The sequence below is a fragment of the Gossypium hirsutum genome, chromosome D09, assembly GCF_007990345.1.
Source record: "Gossypium hirsutum isolate 1008001.06 chromosome D09, Gossypium_hirsutum_v2.1, whole genome shotgun sequence".
NCBI lineage: Eukaryota > Viridiplantae > Streptophyta > Magnoliopsida > Malvales > Malvaceae > Gossypium > Gossypium hirsutum.
Window position 1 is genome coordinate 9,077,184 of NC_053445.1, and position 19,909 is coordinate 9,097,092.

General features: G+C 37.9%; 1 protein-coding gene and 1 pseudogene across 2 annotated transcripts; both read right to left on the reverse strand.

Annotated features, from left to right (window-relative positions):
* Positions 1 to 1,740: 1,740 nt before the first annotated feature.
* Positions 1,741 to 7,618, reverse strand: LOC107892262 (zinc finger CCCH domain-containing protein 41). 2 transcript variants are annotated; one of them, XM_016817293.2, is made up of 5 exons: positions 7,368 to 7,618; positions 5,261 to 6,087; positions 3,590 to 4,810; positions 2,892 to 3,251; positions 1,741 to 2,515 (listed from the first exon to the last, which is right to left on the reverse strand). In XM_016817293.2, the coding sequence occupies exons 2-5, from the start codon at positions 6,032 to 6,034 to the stop codon at positions 2,054 to 2,056; spliced, it is 2,817 nt and encodes a 938-aa protein (XP_016672782.2). In that variant the 5' UTR covers positions 6,035 to 6,087; positions 7,368 to 7,618; the 3' UTR covers positions 1,741 to 2,053. The 2 variants fall into 2 exon arrangements, with proteins under 2 accessions (XP_016672782.2, XP_016672781.2); XM_016817292.2 differs by having other exon boundaries at positions 5,261 to 6,141.
* A 3,800-nt stretch (positions 7,619 to 11,418) lies between these two features.
* Positions 11,419 to 19,539, reverse strand: LOC107892261 (probable galactinol--sucrose galactosyltransferase 5; annotated as a pseudogene).
* Between the last annotated feature and the right edge of the window lie 370 nt (positions 19,540 to 19,909).

Below are 19,909 nucleotides of genomic sequence, written 5' to 3' on the forward strand. Positions count from 1 at the left end.
AAAACACATCCGGAATGATCTTTACAAATTGTCATCCAAGTCATCTAAATCTGGACAATCAATTGTCCAGGTGCACTTCTAACGTGAAATAATTTTTATAATTTTTTGTGGTTATAGTTTTTTTTTATATTTTAAATTTCAAACTAATAATAATATAAAACCTGATATTACATAAAAATAAAAAAGTATATATAAAATTACTAAAAAAGGCATGTGTAGAATGATTTTGGACAAATTGTTATCTAAGTTCAATTGAATCTAAATAACCATTTGTCATGTGTCATGATATGATTCTATTCTATGTCGTATTATTGAGCGATAGTGTCACAACATCACTTTCTTATGGAGTTACTACAGAGATATCAAAGTGTAACAAAAATCCAAGTTCAAGTATTAATTAGGTCCAAAAAAAAATTTAAGTACCATCTATTTTTTTTAAAAAAAATTAAGTACCAACATATCTAAAGGTTTATAGAATTTCTTAAGGATATATCAAAAATTTTAAGGCTTTACCAAAAATTCTAAAGGTGTGTTTGGGTAAGGAATTTGTAAGAGATATTTGTATCTAAGATTTTTAAAATTCTAAAAATGAATTTACTTGCTTGGCAGAACATATTGGAGAATTTTAAAATTTGTTAGTAAATTCAAGAGGGAATTTCAAATTCCACCTGAATAGGTGGTTCGATTATTTATCCAAATAAAGCAATTACAAATATTAATATTTTGAATTAATGAATTTGAAAATACTAGCATTTTTAAAAACTCAAAAATTTTAAAATTTTTTACTCAAACACACTCTAAGCGTGTTTTTATTCCAAAAATTCTAAAGATTTCCTTAATGTCCCGGTTTCAATCAACGCAGCATTTTGGCATATTGGTATTTATCAAGATTTCTAAGCCTTAACCAAAATTTCAATACTTGTAAAAGATTTATCAATATTTCTAAGGCTTTACCAAAATTTATGAAGGATTTAACAATATTTCTAAAAGTTAACCAATATTTCTAAAGATTTCCCTAGTCTAGACTTGATGAACACAACATTTTGACCTATCAAAAAGTTCAAGGATTTATCAAAAATTTTAACCTTACAAATTTTGATAAATCCATAGATATTTTGGTATAACTTTAGTAAATCTTTAAAAATATTAGTAAATTTTTAAAAATTTTGATATGTTTAAAAATGTTGAGTTGATGGACTGTAGACACAAATTTATTTTAGAAATTTTGATAAATTGTTAAATAATTTAGTAAATATTAGTAAATTATCCTATCACTGTTTCCTTTTCCCGTTAAATATTAGCAGGAGCCCATGAGAAGTCCCGGTGAGAAGGCTATTTGGATAACCTTTTCCACCACACTAGACTATCTCTTTCCACTAGTGCTTGACCTCCCATTCATAGTGCAATTCTCATATGAAATATAAATATAATGTATCTTTTAATTATAATTTAACAGAAACAGAAACATAATTTATATTTTATTATTTAATTTAAATATTTTATTTACCATCTTTAATGTTCACTCTATTTAAACACATTTTTATCATTAATCTTAATCTTAATCTCATCAGAACTACGCAGATCCAAAGTTTGACTTGAATTACTATTTGTCAATTAAAAAATATTTATATAAAAATTATAATATTAATAAATTTCTAAAATAAAATCCGACCATAGCTTAAATCCGCAAAGAATGCAGGGTAAAGAAAAGGGAAAAAAGAGTAGAAGTGCAAGCCAATGTAAAACTGAAATGGGAATGATTTTTCATTCGTTATATATAAAGGGCCTTTCGTCCTACATTTAACTAATCTAAAAAGACCATACAATTTGCCATCCCAAGTAACTGTTAAACCTTACCATGGCAAATTAATGATTTAGAAATTTCCATTTTTTACATATATCCCAACCATGAAACGAAGATAAAACAGCAAAAATTAAAAAAAAAAATTTGAAATTTCAGTTATTGAGAATAAAGGACTCATGAAAATTGGAGTTTCAAATTGGAAGAATTTATTTACCTCACTGTACAAATCCGTAAAACAAGCCCCCATCCTCAACTCATGTCGCCTTTTGGTGACTCTTTCATGCTAGATGTTGGGGATGGACTCTGCTCTGAAACTTCAGCCAATTCCATATGCTCAACGAAACTCTCTCTATCCGAATTCTCGGACTCCCCATTGCCTGAACCAATGACTTCTTGGGCAACGCTGTGTGCTGTTTTCTCTTCTTTTGTGACATCGGCTTCTAAAGGCTCCTTTGGTGCGGAAGATGAAGTTTCTTTGCCACTAGGGTTAGTGTTATATATCAACCATTTAAACTGCAAATTGTTGCCTTGCCAGCATTTACCATTTACATAAGCCCTTTCTGCCGATTGGTGTGTGCTGTATGTTATAAGAGCTGAGCATTTCTTCAATGCCTCAGATCCAATATCACCATTATCTTCATTTTCCACATCTTGTAGCTCCACAGAGAAAAGATCTCCATATTGTAAGAAGTGCTCCTTCAAAACATCAACCTGATTGACAATCAGATCAGCTACCTCTCATTGCCAACAACAAAAAGCATAAAAGCTCGGATACAGATACGAGTCTGACATAGGTATTATTGATAGGATTTATTCCTATACCCATGTTTGAATGTGTCCGACACGGATATTTCAAGAAAAATGAAAAACTGAAGCAAGATGGCTACAATATACCCAAGGCATCAAAATATTAAGAGATTTCTTCAAACAGCACACAAAGATTATACTCATATTGTGTTGTGCAAGAACATAAAGCTCTCTATTCATTATCAAAGGCCAGTTGTTTGTGAAATGTGCTTCTTTCCTCATAAACGATGAATTAAATACAATTTTTCTCAGATGAGGAAAAGGAGAGAGGAAGACTTACATCTGCAAAACCAGAAGGCAACGGCGGAATAACTCTAAAAGCAGTAGGTCGGTTGTCCAATCTGTATTTATTCATCAGGAATGGATGCCTCATGGGTGCAGACTGACGAGGCTTACAGTACTGCTGCTTTGAGCCCATAGATTCCTGCAATGCCATGGTGGTACTTGATTTTGGACTTCGAGAAACAACATTTTCCATTGATTTGTTTTTATCTGTCATCTCTTTAGTGCATGTTTTTGCTGTAGAAGCACTGGGTTCAGAGGAACTAGGAATCAAAGCTTTTGCAGGATCAGCTGCACTTCCAACCTTGTGCCTCTTAGCCGCTGGCTCAGACAGTGGATCATCCTGGACAATACTTGACTGCAAAAGGTTGAAATAGAATCATGTTAAACCTGCCTAAAATATGGGGATAATAACCACGTTCACACTTTAAAACCCTCATTTTCTGTTTCATCATTCCCTCAACTCATCGGCACGTGCATGTAATCAAACTATTGGAAAACAAAAGGCATGCATGTTTGAAAATGTGCAATAGGCAAAGAGCCAACAATGAGGTTTTCACATCACATTCTATATCATTCAAAAATATCATGAAAACATGCAATTTCCGAACCTGATTGCTACAAATAACAGTCTTTTTGACATATAAAATTACACAAGAAGGGCATATTTAGGAAAGTAAAGAAAGTTCACAGTACTTGTTTCTCAAGTTTGTTCAACTGGCGCCGGAAGTCATTCCGCTTCTGCTCCAGCATTTCCTGCTTCTTGCGTAGTTCCTCTTTCATTCGCTCCAGAGTCTCTAACTTTTTCTGCAACAGAGGTGGAGCCTGGGGACCATTCGTACTAACAGATTTAGGGGATTTCAAAGAAGGCACATCAGTGTCTTGGACAACATTACTCTTCTGAGCAATAAGTTGAAGATTATCCTTTCCTTTATTAGCAACAGGTTGAGGTGGAACACCAGAAGCTGTTAGACCACTTGGAGTTACTGGCATGCCACTGCCACTGCCACTGTTCACGCCATCATCAGTTATGCTATCCCTATTAGCCCACCAGAGCTTAATAAAGCGGTTACCCATTACGGCATCAGGTGCCTTAAGAGCAGCTTCTGCCTCTTCCCTCCTTGAAAATTGGATGAATGCCCGTTCACTATTTTGTGGAATATAAATGTCAATAACCTCTCCGAACTTGCGAAAATGAGACAGAAGAGCCTCTCTTTTGTTACATTTCTGGGGAATCCCATTGACAAACAGTGTACGGAGTGCCTTTTGAGTAGGTTTTCTGCGACTATGCAAATCAATCTGTGACTTCAATGACGAATCCATAACTTTGGAGCCATCGTCCTCACTGCTGATCCGCTTAACTTGACAGGAAGTGTCTTGTGAGCTAGGAAATGGTTCTTTTTCCTTCTTGGTTTCATTCTCAAGATGGTCTGAGGGTAAATGATCAATTTTATCTTTTGCTTCTATTCTACTTCTGGAGCTACCAATTCTACCCCAAACTGATAAATTCATGCCCTGTGACCTGCTGCTTCTAATTGGCAATTCATTATCAGCACTCTCACATAACATGCCATGATGAAGATCAGAGATATCATCATTTCGCAATGGTTCCGTTTCATTAATCTTGGGCGAACACTGTCCTGTGAGTGCTGCCGATACTTCTGGGCCGTTGTTATTCCACAAGGGTTGATCAGGATCATACAAATCACCACCTGCACTAGTAGTAGCAGTATATGCACAATTCAAACCTGTAGCATCCTCAGTCATTCCAGACTTGCTACTTTTGCTATGTATACCCTTGCCGTTCACCAATGTGATTGAAGGAGGAAGAACAGAAGGTAGCGGCCCAGGTCCAGCTGATGTTGCCAATATTTGTGCACTTGGAACTGAAACAGGAAGGTTAAACTGTGACAGACTCTGCAAATCAGAAAAGAAATTAGCGTTGACTCAAATACACAGACTGCTAAATACTTCAAGGTGAAAATAAATAATTAAGGCCGAGGAAGGAACTTTACTACCAAGGTAATTTAGATTTCAGAACAGTGTAAACATGACAATATTTTGCAGAATTAGAATATATAGATTAAACCGTAACAGCAAGGCTCAGGTTACAGCGCTGCCTCTGGTGGTAATGCAGCATTTAATGCAAAGACATTGCCAACAAGCATTTAAAAGGTGTTAAAAAAGGAATCATTTAACATAAAGGACATGCTTAACACATGGTCCCTGGTTGGTCCTTAGTGAAATTACATTTCCACATGACATTTTTTTTATAAAAAAAAGTTATATCAATTTTGTAAAGGTTCATGGAGGACTGCATAAGACACCACATCTCAAAATTAAAGTAGACATTAGCAAGATGCAAACCTGAACATCTTCAACAACGATACGATTGACACCATGCTCCATTGGACACATGTCTCCTCTTAGACAAAATCCCCGCTCCTCAAAGTCTCTACAGCGTTGGCGAGGAATGCCCATATTTAATGAAGAATTCATTGGTGGCCTAAGCACCCCTTGTAAACCAATAGAGTGGAGTGTATCAAGGCTGCCATTTGGTATTCCTGGCATAAGGCCAAAGGCACTCCATGATGGGGCTTGTGTGTTTGAAAGATTAGGCAATCCCCTTCCGGCAAAGAGACTTGGAGCAACAGATCCTGGCTGAACCAATTGATAAGCAATATCAACAGAGTTGAACCTTGAATCACGGTGATTCCAAGAAGAGTTATCCCTTCCTCTTCCCCGACCAGGACCAGAATCTCCACTGAATGTTTGGTTTGACCTAATTCTCTGGTTCAGATCCAAATGTCCTCGAGGAAGTGATGCTAATCCAGGGTATCTTCTGTCAAACTTAGATGTCAAGTCTTTTTCTAGAAGCAAACTGTTAGAATTTTTGCAGGTTTCACCTGCTTGAGATTCATTATGCCCATTTTCTAAAGGTTTACTGCGCTTTCTGTATGGCCTTGTAAATACAGGATCTGTAGAATCTCTCTCTAATGATTGAGAACATGTATCCCGCCTACGATGCTTATGGTTGCGATCATCATCTTCCTCATCACTGACTTCTTTCTCCTCCGGATCACTTATGCAATCAGGAGCAGAAGTACCACCGGGCTTAGGCGATGAGACTTTCAGCTCCATGGATTGTTTTGAAATAAATAATAAATCTGTGTATTTTTACAGCATGCAAAGCCCTAGACAACCAAATGCAGCAGTCAAACACCTTGACAAGAAATTTGAAGTAAAACCTAAAAACAAGGGAAAGCATTAGAGTACATACTATGGTACTGGCAACAATAAGCAGTATAGAAGAAAACACTCTACGCAAAAAGCAAATTAAGTTGCATATTTTAAGGACATTTACGTCAACAGAATGCCAGTGGTAAAAGATAACATTCAAGACAAATAAAATGTAGTGATCCATAGCATCACAGACAACAGAACATTAAGTATAATACAACTATTAGAACCATAGATATCCATAGCAAGAGATTATGTGGTAAAGCTAAAGAGACTATGTATGCAACCAAACATGCATTGCACCAAATGCAGGTTCAATATGAAGACAGTTAAGTACAGATATTATATCCATAAACAAAACTCCATCAACTTATTAATCTATTGCTTTGCTTGATATTGCATTTGTTCCTTAAGCAGACTAATCTACTTTTAGCACATAAAGTGCGCCTTTGTGCCCTTGATATTTCTACAATATTTTGACCCCAAGAGACCATTAAGTAATATTACGTTCAAAGCAAGAAAAACTATATCTCTGTAGCTTTATCCATAGGCTCATATCCAACATTAGATGTCTCCAATTCTAATCCATCTACAAAATTTAGACACAAATCAAACAGATACACAGCTTTGTCACTATAATTAAAATCAGTACGTCTAAAACGAAGACCATATGCTCAATAAAACCTTCATTGAAAGGCCTAAAACCCATACTAACATAAATACCAAAGAACATACAGGCTAAACCAAATGCCTACGATAAAAACACTATAGGACGTTCATATGGTTTTCATGATCCTTAAAACTCATATCATAACTAAAGGTTACAGGAAATAATTGAATACCTCTACGGAACTTTTTTCACTCCAAAATGCTTCAAACTTATCGAATTTACGCAAAATTTTTAGATAACTCGTTCTTTGTTCTTTGACCATGAATTCTGATTTCTCGTTATTAAACTACCGAAAACAAGTTCAATAACAACAATTTTTTTTTCACTTAAACTACATTAAGGCTGAAAAAGACGAAACCTTATAACAATTTTAGTCGAAAACCAAGGAAAAAAATAGAGGAAAAAACCCTAATCCGAAAATTATTACAAATATATTAAAAATTGAGCTCGAAGTAAAGAAATTCCGTGTAAATCCAATCAGCTTAACAAAATTCGCATAATTAAAGAAAACAAAATTAATCATCTAGGTTTTGCAGGCAAAAAAAAAGATATAAAAGAACTTACAGAATATTCTAGAAGGATGAAAGGAACAATGCGTTCGGAGCTATCATTTAATTCTGGATTCAATCCGACCCGACTTGCAAATGAGAGAAGGTAAATTAGAATACGATGGAGGGTTATTTCGGGAAGAAAGAAAAAAAACTAAGCCGGAGAGAAATGAAGGCAGGGAAGGGCATGATCGTAATAAAGTTATAATCGAGGGGGTAATTTTAATTCGGAGGTTGTCCCGAGGAAGGGAGATTATGAGGAAGAAGATATGGGAGAAAACTTATTTGAGGACGAAGTTAAGAAAGGGTATTTTCGTTTTATGCCCCTATAGTTTTATCTATTTGCACTTAGCCCCATTTATTTTATTTTTCAATAGGGGTTAGGGTTTGATCGAATCAAGTGAAAAAAATTTAGTTAATTGAGTTAATTAATCATATTTTATCATCCTAACTCAATTTAAATTTTTTTCGAATAAAGTAAAATAAAATTTAAATCGAGTCGAATCGAATCGAGTAAATTGTTTGAGTTAAATTAAAAAATTATATATGTCAAATTAAAATCTTGTTATAGTATAGCTCATTTTATATTAGATCACATAACTTTGAAATTATATATATTTGAAAAAAAGTTTCAAAGCAAAATAAGAAAAAAAAATATTTAGTATGATAAAACTTGAATCCAAAATTATTATTTTAGAAATTTTTTTATCTTTCTTTGTATATTATTTTTAATTTTTTTAAAAAATATAAATTTTTGAATTTTTATAAATATTTTGAATTTTAAAAATTATTTTGAAATGTTGAATTTTTTTGTAATTTTTGTTGAGAGTAACCAATTTACTCATTTGCAAAATTGATAGGGATTAAATGGGTATTTACATCAATTTATTATTTGAATTACTTTAACTCGAAAAAAGTCGAATAACTCAAATAACTTGATTTAGTTAACTCAAAATTTGATTTCTTTTTCAATTTTTTTAAAATCAAATCAAGTTTGGGTTTTTTTTAATAAATACATGTTTTGTATTTATTATTTAAAATTTTGATGTATTTAATAAGTTTATGTTGTATTTATATTTTTATGATGGTTTAAACACACAAATGATCCTTAAAATAAGATTAAGTATATATTTTGATCACTCAATAATCAAAAGTTTCATTATGGTGATTCACATTATTCAATGATTACATTTTAATCCTGGGTTACCCTTAACCAAATAATGATGGAGCACATTAACGGAACGATTAATAATTAATTTGTCTCTGGATTACAGCTAAAATATTTTGGTCTTTTTAGATTTTTGTTTAACAATAATTTTAAAAAATAAAAATAAAATCTAATAAAAATATGAAAAATTATAATTTTTTTAATTATAATTCTGATCCTAAATGAAAGCATTTTGGTAAAGCGATATCACCTTGGGCATGATCGGTTTCAAGCAATTAACTAATACTTTGGAACATATCTTGTATATGACATTGCAAAGGCTGATACACCGATAGTCATTGAAGCATCGTTGTTGTTGACGTTTAGGTACGAGAGCTATGAGGGTTTTATTGAATTCTCTAAGAATCCCGAGTTGCTTGGATAGTAAGGGGACCTACAATCTCAGTACTGTTGGTAGAAAAATCTGGGTTTTCCATCAACTCCAAGGGCTTTAGGTGGGTGAATCTGGAATACAGCTTTCGCAATTTCGTCTTTTGCGAAGTGCTTGAAGTGTAGATGGAATGGAGGGTAGAGATAGAGACTGAAGGAAGTGCCAAAGTTTATCAGGTGAAGAGAGAAGTGGTTGGTCGTAGATGTTAGACAAGTATCTGAATGCCAAGCACCGTAATTCATTTTGGTCCTCAATCCATTGTCGATGTTCTTTGAATAGCTTCAGGATATGGTTGATGGATCGACGCTTTGTTGCCATTGCATTGCATGGAAGAACTTTGTATTGCGGTCTCCAGATAGGATCCAGTCAGTTCTCGCTTTCTGTGCCCAGTGAATGTGTTCTTATTCATCAAGCCGCAGAAGCTCTGATCTGATTTGTTTCTGCCGCTGGATTGGTGCAATGTGTTGGGGTTGTCTTGTAATTGATGTAGTTCCATTTCCAGCTAAGCTCGTTTAGCACGTAGATTGCCAAAAACTGATTTGTTCAATCGTCATAGTTGAGTTTGCGTAAGTTTTACTTTTTGCATTGCGAAGGCCGGAGAGCCATTGATTCGGGAGTTCCACGCTTGCTGAATAACGGGTCAACATTGGGGATGAGGGTTCCACTTAATTTCGAATCTGTATGGCCGTCGACCAAACGACAACTTAAATTTAGAGAAGAATATCATTGGGCCGTGGTCAGAGATTGTGATAAGCAAGTTTAACAAGGCTAAATTTTCTAGACGACGTATAGCTTCATGATTAGCGAAGCCCCGATCGTGTCATTCCGAAGCAGCTTCATTGCCATCACGGTTACTAGTCCACGTTAATTGTTTCCATTTATGTGAGATTTCAATTAAACCACCTCCATCAAGGTAATGTTGGACAGTTGTGGCGCTGGGTATGTCCTGGTTCCGATAGGAAATCTTGTCAGCCAGGTATGGTACCTGATTGAAGTCTCCCAACAGTATCCATGCATCCAATACCTCAAGTACAATGGAAAATCGACTCCCTTACTTTTGCCCTCAATGATAATGATAGATGCCCGTAGATTAGTGATGGCCAGAAATTATTATTAGAGTCGACGATATAAGCAAAGATCTGATGCTTTCTTTTATTTCGATATGAAGGTTTACAGAAAGCCCCACATTATTGCTAAGCCCCCTCCTTTCCTAATACTATCTACATCATCACAATTGTCAAAACATAGTTTACTGGCAAAAGCCTTACATCTTTCAAAACTAGTCTGAGTTTCCAACAAAAAGCATAGATCTAAGCTATAGATTCGGGTCAGCTTCATACATTAGGAGAATATCCGAGCCTGACTCATGTCGTGGATATTCCAGCAAAGTGCTTTCATTCATCCTTGGCAGGCTGTAGTGGGCCAGCCTGCCCGAGCCCTTGAGCGGAGGTGGATGGTGGTTGATCGTGGTTATTGTTGGTATAGATCTCACAATATATAGTGTATGTCATTGTTGTTAGCTGGATGTTCTACTGGAAATTGGACAAAGAGGGAACATCAGGATGAGGGATTGAAAGGGAATCATGCATGCTTAGTGTTACAGTTGTGACCTAAATTCTTATTAAAAAAATACAAGTGACAAGATAGAAGATCCATGAGAGTAAAGGTCACGCATCGTGGATTCCCAATAAACAAGATATTGGACTGCGGTCACAATCGGAGGTGCAGGGGTCGAGGCCTCCGTGATACGGTACAGAATATATAAGAAAAGTCCGTATAAAAGTTTACTTTTTTTGTTTGATATTAATTTAAATAAGGTGTTTTAACTTTTTTTCATGTAAAGACATATGTGTTCTATTTTTTTTTTCTCTTTTCTGACCTTCTATTTTGACACTTAATTTGGGATGCGAGCATGAATCGCTGCACGGGTGGCTCGCTCATCAATATCATATTGTGTTACACGTTTCCTCTTTCAGTTAGAAGAACATGAATCAAATTTGGATTGGGATACAATCTGCTTGCCTTTTCCTTTCGTGTCATCTACCTGTTGTAGTGCACAGTTGTATGCGATGGTTAGTTCGTGAATTCTAAACGCCTGATCACGATGTGGCTTTGCCTGAACCTGTTCATCAATAGGCTGTACCATCTCTATGGCCTGATTTCATACGACAAAAATTCTGGGATGCATGCGAAGAAAAACGATCAACTGTACCATTTCCTGAAACGGCTCAGGCTTAGAGCTAAAATGTTGGGTACACGTTTCAAATGTTTCTTCAAACGGCTTCTCGCAGTAATTGAAATAATTTTGTTTCTTTGGGACTTTTATTCTAGAACCCAGAAATGAAGAGCAAGTTGATCAATCTTTGCTGTAGTTATATATGATTATGAAAGAAATATCTCTGGATTATTATGGTTCAAGTAAATTAGCTTTGGGTTCTTAATCACTGTGCTTTCTCATCGCAAAATGTCTGAAGCAGTTTGGTTTGAATCTTGTATTCTGATTTGCATGACTATGATTTTATCATTCCTTAAATATATATTCGACTCTAACTCCAACTCTTGAATCATGAAAACTTACATTTCAACAATTATATTCTTATAACTTAAAACTCAAAATTTCCTACCATAATCCATGAACAATGAAGCTACTTAAAACAGATATTCTATGGTAGATAAACCTGAAGGACCAACCCAAGGAACTTGAACACTGACCATCTGTTCTTCCTACAAAAACCCAACATCATTTCCATTAATATTGCAAGCTTTTGGTTCCTCTGAGGCAAACACTCTCATTTCACCACTTCCTTTCACTTCCATCTTCGCTGACCTCTTTAATTCATCATATGTTAATGTAAGTATTGCACCACCAGCATTCAGCATGTTCACTAGCCCAATAGGAGCAAAATGGACTGATTTTCCAGCCAAGACAGTCACTGGTGAGACGATCACGAGCTCGAAATCGAATGGTTGCAATGAGATTTCAATGTTTTCATCTGGTTTTTTGAGGACCAGTTTCTTGGATTGAGACAAGTAGAGTGCAAAAACTTGAACATGTTCAATACAGAATGGGTTTTTGCCATTGTTCCATTCAATGTCTTTGGGGTTGGTTTTAGCTGTCACCATGTGAGAAAACTGAGATGCACATTGGTTTCTTCTGGTTTCAGGGCACCATCCACCACCTTGGCAATTGAATGCCCCAATCACACCATTAAACTGTTTAAATCCGTAGTCGAAAATGTTAGATATTTTGAGAATAATTGGAAAAAGCATTTATAAAATGAACCTTGTACAATGACTAACCTTGTTTAAGTTCCAGATTTTGAGCATGGTCTTGCCATCATGGAGAGGATCTTCAAAGAGGCAATCCTTCGTTGGAAGTGCATGGTATTCGCATCAGAGGATCGAACCGTCGGGCAATACAAGTCGTTTGAGCAAAGGGAAGTTGTGGTTTCCAACGGTATCACTGATGTAAATCGGACCACCAGAGATTGCCCAAGAAGCGGCATGGAACTCGGCACAAGGATGAGTTGATTGGAACATGTCCCAATCAGGGTGGATAAAGTTTCCCATCCGCAAACTGTTGTAGGCACAATGAACCATGTGACAGCCTTGGAGCCAAAATGTGCCACTAGGGTCACCAGATGGATCAGTACCCCAAAAATCATCACCTGTTAGACAGGACCAAAACCATAATTGAAAATATATTTCACATCATCATCATCATCATCATCATCATCATCATATATATATATATATACTTTTAATAGATAAAATAGCATACCAACACGGCCAAGGCAAATGGCTTCTGTTCCAAGAAACATGAAATCATTGCAGTGCTCCATGCTAGCAATAACACCATTGCCATTGAAATGCTTCCTTATTGAATCTGTTAGTGCTCTGTAATAAGCTTTGGTGTTGCGGAAAGGATCGATTCGAGAACTCCGATATGACTACAAGTAAATTGACCGGAACGAAAAATAAAGTGAACACAAGGATTTACGTGGTTCGGCTTTAATGCCTACGTCCACGGGCAGAGGCGAAAAGAAATTTCACTATAACAAGATGAAGATTACAAGTGTTTTACACTCAAGACACAACCCGAGAACCTCACAACTCTCAACCCCTATAGAAAACCCGAAAGCTAAAATCCTAGCTTTCAAAGAACAAGCTTTGCTCTCTCTTGGTTTGGGATGATGAATATGGCTAATGAACCTCTCTATTTATAAGAGAGTTCAAGGACATAATTGTCCAAAACTTTGGCAAAGATTTGTGGTTGAAAATGGACACCAACAACCATCCACTAATCCACTACCACCAACAACCCACTACCAACAACAACAATCCACTACCAATTTTAAGCCATTTCTTAACAAATCTCCACCTTGGCTTGAAATTTACCAAGCTGAACATCATAGTGAATTCCTCGAACTGGATCACCTCTTCCAAACGCCTCTCTGGCGCTAATCAATCCCGAATACCTATCAAGTCCAAGCAATGCTTGAACTTATATGCAGGGATCACCTTAGTTAACATATCTGCAGGATTCTTCTCGGTAGCAACCTTGCTGATAACAATGTCACCTTGCGTAACATGTTCCCGAACAAAATGATATCTGACATCAATGTGTTTGGTCCGTTCATGAAACATCTGATTTTTAGTCAGATGTATGGCACTCTGGCTATCGCAAAATACAACAGTGAAATCCTGTTGTAAACCCAAACTGCTTACTAGACCTTTCATCCACAATGCTTCTTTCACTGCTTCTGCTAACGCCATATATTCCGCCTCAGTCGTAGATAAGGCTACGGTAGACTGTAACACAGCTTTCCAACTAATGGCTCCTCCAGAATAAGTGAAAACATAACCCGTCAGAGATCTTCTTTTGTCCAGATCTCCAGCATAATCAGAGTCCACATAGCCCGTGACACTGCTAGTGCAGTCACTCTGATCATATACCAAGCATAAATCTGCAGAACCTCTCAAGTACCTGAGAATCCATTTCACGGCCTGCCAGTGTTCCTTGCCAGGACAACTCATGTATCTGCTGACCACACTAACTGCATGTGAAATGTCTGGACGAGTGCAAACCATTGCATACATCACGCTTCCAACTGCACTCGAGTATGGAATGTGAGACATTTGCTGCTTTTCTTCATCAGATTGTGGTGACAACTCTGCAGAGAGTTTGAAATGTGGTGCCAACGGAGTACTCACAGTTTTCGCTTTATCCATGCCGAAGCGTTGAAGAACCTTTTCAATGTAGTTCTTCTGCGACACACGAAGCTTGCCCGCCTTGCGATCTCTGTGAATATCCATGCCCAAAATTTTCTTGGCAGCACCCAGATCCTTCATCTCGAACTCACCACTCAACTGCGACTTTAACTTGTTGATTTCCGACATGTTTTTGGAAGCAATTAACATGTCATCAACATACAGCAACAAATAAATGTGCGAACCATCTGAGAGCTTCCGATGATAGACACAAGCATCATAGTCACATCTTGTGTAACCATGCTGAATCATGAAGCTATCAAACCGCTTGTACCACTGCCTTGGGGATTGTTTCAATCCATATAAAGACTTCTTTAATAGACAGACATGGTCTTCTTTACCAGGAACTGTAAAACCCTCTGGTTGACGCATGTAGATTGTTTCCTCGAGCTCACCATGCAAGAACGCCGTTTTTACGTCAAGCTGCTCAAGTTCTAGATCAGACTTGGCCACCATGGCAAGTAATACACGAATGGAAGAATGCTTTACGACTGGGGAGAAAACTTCATTGTAGTCAATCCCCTCTTTCTGAGTGAAGCCTTTAGCAACCAATCGTGCCTTGAATCTAGTTGCTTCAACCCCTAGGATGCCTTCCTTTTTCTTGAAGACCCATTTGCAACCAACTATCTTCTGGTTACTTGGCGGCTTAACCAACTCCCAAGTATGGTTCTTGTGAAGAGATTCTATCTCCTCACTCATAGCAATTGCCCACTGTGCCGACTCATCACACGTGACAGCCTCATTATAACTGGAAGGTTCTATACCAATGGACTCCGCCACACTGAGCGCGAAAGACACCAGATTAGCGTAACGCGGATTTGGTTTGATTTGTCTCTTCGTTCTTCCAGTGGCAATGCTATATGGTTTTTCTTGAGGTGACTCATCTTCATCGGAATCTTGCACCTCAACTTGATCATCCTGGACTGAAGTACCTTCCGTAGGAATTGGAGCGTCCACCTGACACTCCACCTGCTTCTCAACACCGTGATCTCCCATTCTATCTGACTCCTCCTTTTCCCGGGAATTTGTGGTGGATCGAAGCATGGATGACTCATCAAAAGTCACATCTCTGCTGATGATGAACTTGGACGAAACCGGATCAGGACACCACAACCTGTATCCTTTCACCCCTTGGCCGTATCCAAGAAATATGCATTTCTTCGCCCTCGGTTTGAGTTTTCCCTCATTTACATGAGCATACGCAGGGCAGCCAAACACTCTTAAACCAGAGTAATCAGCAGGAGAACCAGACCATACTTCCTCAGGAGTCTTCAGCTCAATAGCTGTTGACGGAGATCTGTTAACCAAATAACAAGCAGTATTAACAGCTTCAGCCCAAAATTCTTCACCGAGCCCAGCATTTGATCGCATGCAACGAGCTCGCTCCAAGAGAGTTCTATTCATGCGTTCTGCAACTCCATTTTGTTGTGGTGTTCGACGAACAGTGCGGTGTCTCACTATTCCTTCATTTTTGCAGAACTCATTGAATTCACCTGAGCAAAACTCCAAGCCATTATCCGTCCGGAATCGCTTGATCTTCTTTCCTGTTTGATTTTCGATCAAAGCTTTAAATTGCTTGAAGTTGATGAGAACCTCATACTTGCTCTTCAGAAAATACACCCAAACCTTTCTCGAGTAATCATCGATAAAGGTAAGCAGATATCTGTAACCACCTTTAGAAATTGTCGGAGAAGGCCCCCAAAGGTCAGAATGGAAGTAATCCACTGTGCCTTTTGTCTTGTGAATCCCAGTGCTGAACTTTACCCGAGTCTGCTTACCGAAGACGCAGTGCTCACAGAAATTCAACTTTCCTGTACACTGCCCAGACAATAATCATCGTTTGCTTAGCACCGATAAGCCTCTCTCGCTCATATGCCCGAGCCGCATATGCCATAACTTCGTGGTGTCAGAATCTAGATCATCTGATGATGACACTCCCGCAACACCTGTAACCGAGGAACCATCGAGGAAGTAAAGGCCCCGCTCCAAATTACCACGTATCACAGTCAAAGCACCCGAGAATACCTTGAGAACTCCACCTTCAGCAGAGTACCGAAAGCCTTTCTTGTCCAACGTACTCAAAGAGATCAAATTTTTCTTCATTTCTGGAATGTGCCGAACATCAGTTAGAGTTCTAACAATACCGTCAAACATCTTTATACGAACTGTGCCAATCCCCATGACTTGACATGCGTGGTCATTTCCCATTAGTACTGAACCAGAATGCTTCTCGTATGTTGAGAATGCATCTTTCGAAGTACTTATATGAAATGTAGCTCCCGTATCAAGAATCCATCTCCCACCAGCGTAAGAGTCGGATACTGCAAGAACGATCTCGGCATCACTTGAAGAATCTGCATCAGCTACATTCGCACGATCATTTTGTTGCTCCTGTGATTCTGATTTCTCCTTCCTTTTCGGACAATCTACCTTCATGTGCCCGTACTTCTTACAGTAGTAGCACTGTATTCTCTTCTTGGACTGCGATCTAGGATGGCTTTTACTTGAACTTCCACCCTTTGCCTTGGATCTTCCTCGAGCAACCAAGCCTTCGCCTTCATTGTTTTCGACCACCTTACCAGTGATTTTTCTTCCTCAACTCACTGGAACTTAAGGCATTTTTCACCTCCTCTAGAGTCAGGTCATCACGACCGTACATCATTGTATCAACAAAATTCTCATACGAGGGAGGCAAAGAACACAAAACAATTATTGCTTGGTCCTCATCATCGATTTTGTTATCGATATTATTCAAATCCATGATAATGGAATTGAATTTATCCAGGTGCTGGGAAACAGGTGTACCTTCCTCCATCTTCAGGGCATAGAGTCTTTGCTTGAGGTAGAGCCGGTTCGTCAATGACTTCGTCATGTACTTGCTCTCTAACCGGAGCCACAAACCGGACGCGGTTTTCTCATCCGCTACTTCTCGTAGCACTTCATCTCCTAGACATAGCAGAATAGCACTATGTGCTCTTTCTAGCATGTCATCCTTTTGCTCTTCCGAAAGCGTGCTTGGTAATTTATCTTTACCAGACAATGCTTTTAGCAATCCTTGTTGAACCAGCACTGCCCGCATCTTGATGCGCCATAAACTGAAACTATTTTTCCCGGTAAATTTCTCGACATCATACTTAGTCGATGAAACACTTGTAGCCATAATTTGGAACCTTTGAATGAATGATAATATTTTCTTCCTGATGTGAAAGATCAGACAAAGCTGCAGTCACAGGGCAATTCAGAAAATATTATCACTCCTTCAACTACGCTCTGATACCAATTTGTTGCGGAAAGGATCGATTCGAGAACTCCGATATGACTACAAGTAAATTGACCGGAACGAAAAATAAAGTGAACACAAGGATTTACGTGGTTCGGCTTTAATGCCTACGTCCACGGGCAGAGGCGAAAAGAAATTTCACTATAACAAGATGAAGATTACAAGTGTTTTACACTCAAGACACAACCCGAGAACCTCACAACTCTCAACCCCTATAGAAAACCCGAAAGCTAAAATCCTAGCTTTCAAAGAACAAGCTTTGCTCTCTCTTGGTTTGGGATGATGAATATGGCTAATGAACCTCTCTATTTATAAGAGAGTTCAAGGACATAATTGTCCAAAACTTTGGCAAAGATTTGTGGTTGAAAATGGACACCAACAACCATCCACTAATCCACTACCACCAACAACCCACTACCAACAACAACAATCCACTACCAATTTTAAGCCATTTCTTAACATTTGGCAAGATCAACTCTTCCACCATAGTTTTCACACAACATTTCCAGCAACTGTTACCAAAAAGAACCCAATGAGCATTCATGTTTATATCCTAAAACTCGAAAAGAAAGAAAGCATAGGGATTAATAGCTTACATGGATAACATCCAACTTGACTCCATCAATACCAACATTTTTCAAGTGCGAATGAATTCCTTCATAAAGTTGATCAGCCTTTTCCGGTGGTACCAATCCGATGCCGGTGTTAACAATCTTATCAACAGCGAGATCTTCCATCGTGTTCTTCAATCCAGGCGACAGTTCTGGCTTGATAACCTCGGATTCCGGTAATCCGGGTACATTAGGCATTAAACCACCCCAGTATCCACATAAAGCATGCCATACATAAACAAACTCCACAGTGTTGAATTCATCCTTAAGATCTTTAATGAAGGCACCCATGCCCTTATTAGGTTCACCAGTGGCTAAAGTTTTAGGACTTTCATAGTTTCTAAACTTGTAATTCTCTTGAAACTTCAATAATCTGCATGGCATTTGCTCACCGGCAACAGTACAATTCATGCCTTCTTTAGTGATGGGATCCTCATCACGGCTGATGGATTGCCATCCATCATCGATTAACACCATCCCCGGTGGGCACCCACCGTCGGCTAGGCCCTTGACACCTTCCCAATCACCTTGAGGGTGCACAGTAAGGTAAAATGCATCCCAAGTGCACCATCCAAATTTGTCTAAGATTCCTGGTGGGGTCTTTTCATCTAACAGCTTGAAGGTTCCAAGGTGAACCCTCATCACTTCCATGGCTTCCTTGACCAAGTTGAATGGATCTTCACCTACATGAATATAAAGAACGCTCTGGAATCTGGCCGAGGTGACCTTCGTCGACCCGCTTTCGACACAAATATCGATGTTGTCGTTGGTTCCAGGCTGAAGGGATGCCCTGAAAGGGCCTTCGAGGAGGGGAAGGAGAAGAATATAAGGCCTCCCAGAAGCTGATTTCTCAAGAATAACCATTTGAGTTTCGTTTTCTAGGTCTTTTCCGTTGGAACCAACCCAATGAGTCGTCCACCAAACTTTGAACCTGAAAATGCTCATGAACTTGATGTTATTGAGCTTTCCAATGGGGACAACATGGCGGCTGTTGGATTTAACAGCTTCAAATCCGACAAAGGATCCAACACTACTTGGTATTTTTTTGTCAGTGGATGAACCATAAGGGGAAGGAGTTACTATGATGTTTTGAGGGACATCTGAGAGAAAAACATGACCATTGGCAATGAAGTTTGAGCCTTCAAGGGAAAGTAGAGACTGGTTATGGCCATCACCAAGGCCTGAAACACTAACTTTGCTTAAGCTTGGAGCCATTGATAATGAACGAAAAGGGTGCTGTTTTTGCATAGTAAGAGAGAAAACAAAGGTTGATTATATATAGAGCAATAACAGGATTTTTGGAAAGGAAATCTAATCAATGAAAATCAGTTTGATTTGATTCTGTCTTTTTAATGAGAGCTTCAAACTTGGGTTGCTTAAAATAAATGGGAAGGCCCCTAATTTATAGGCCAAGGCCACCCATGACAGGAATAGAAACTTTGAGAGGATTGGTGATGTGATGATTTTCTTTGAGGGAAAGAAAATAATATAATTGCAAAGTTGAATGTGTATGTATATTTATATATTTACTTGCTAACTTTAATTTCTTTTCCATATATATTTTATCCCAACTTAAGTTTTCTTTTCTTTTCTTCAATCTTCTTTTATCTTCTTTTTCTACAAATTCATTCATGAATGAAGATATTGTCAAAAAAAAAAAATTATTCCACCCATATAAAATACGAATTACTTATAATCTTTTAACTTTTTCACTTCAACATAAATAGAGAAGGGATTGTATGAACGACTCCACGTCATCCTTATCCATATCCTTTTTCCAATAGGAGAATAACAAATT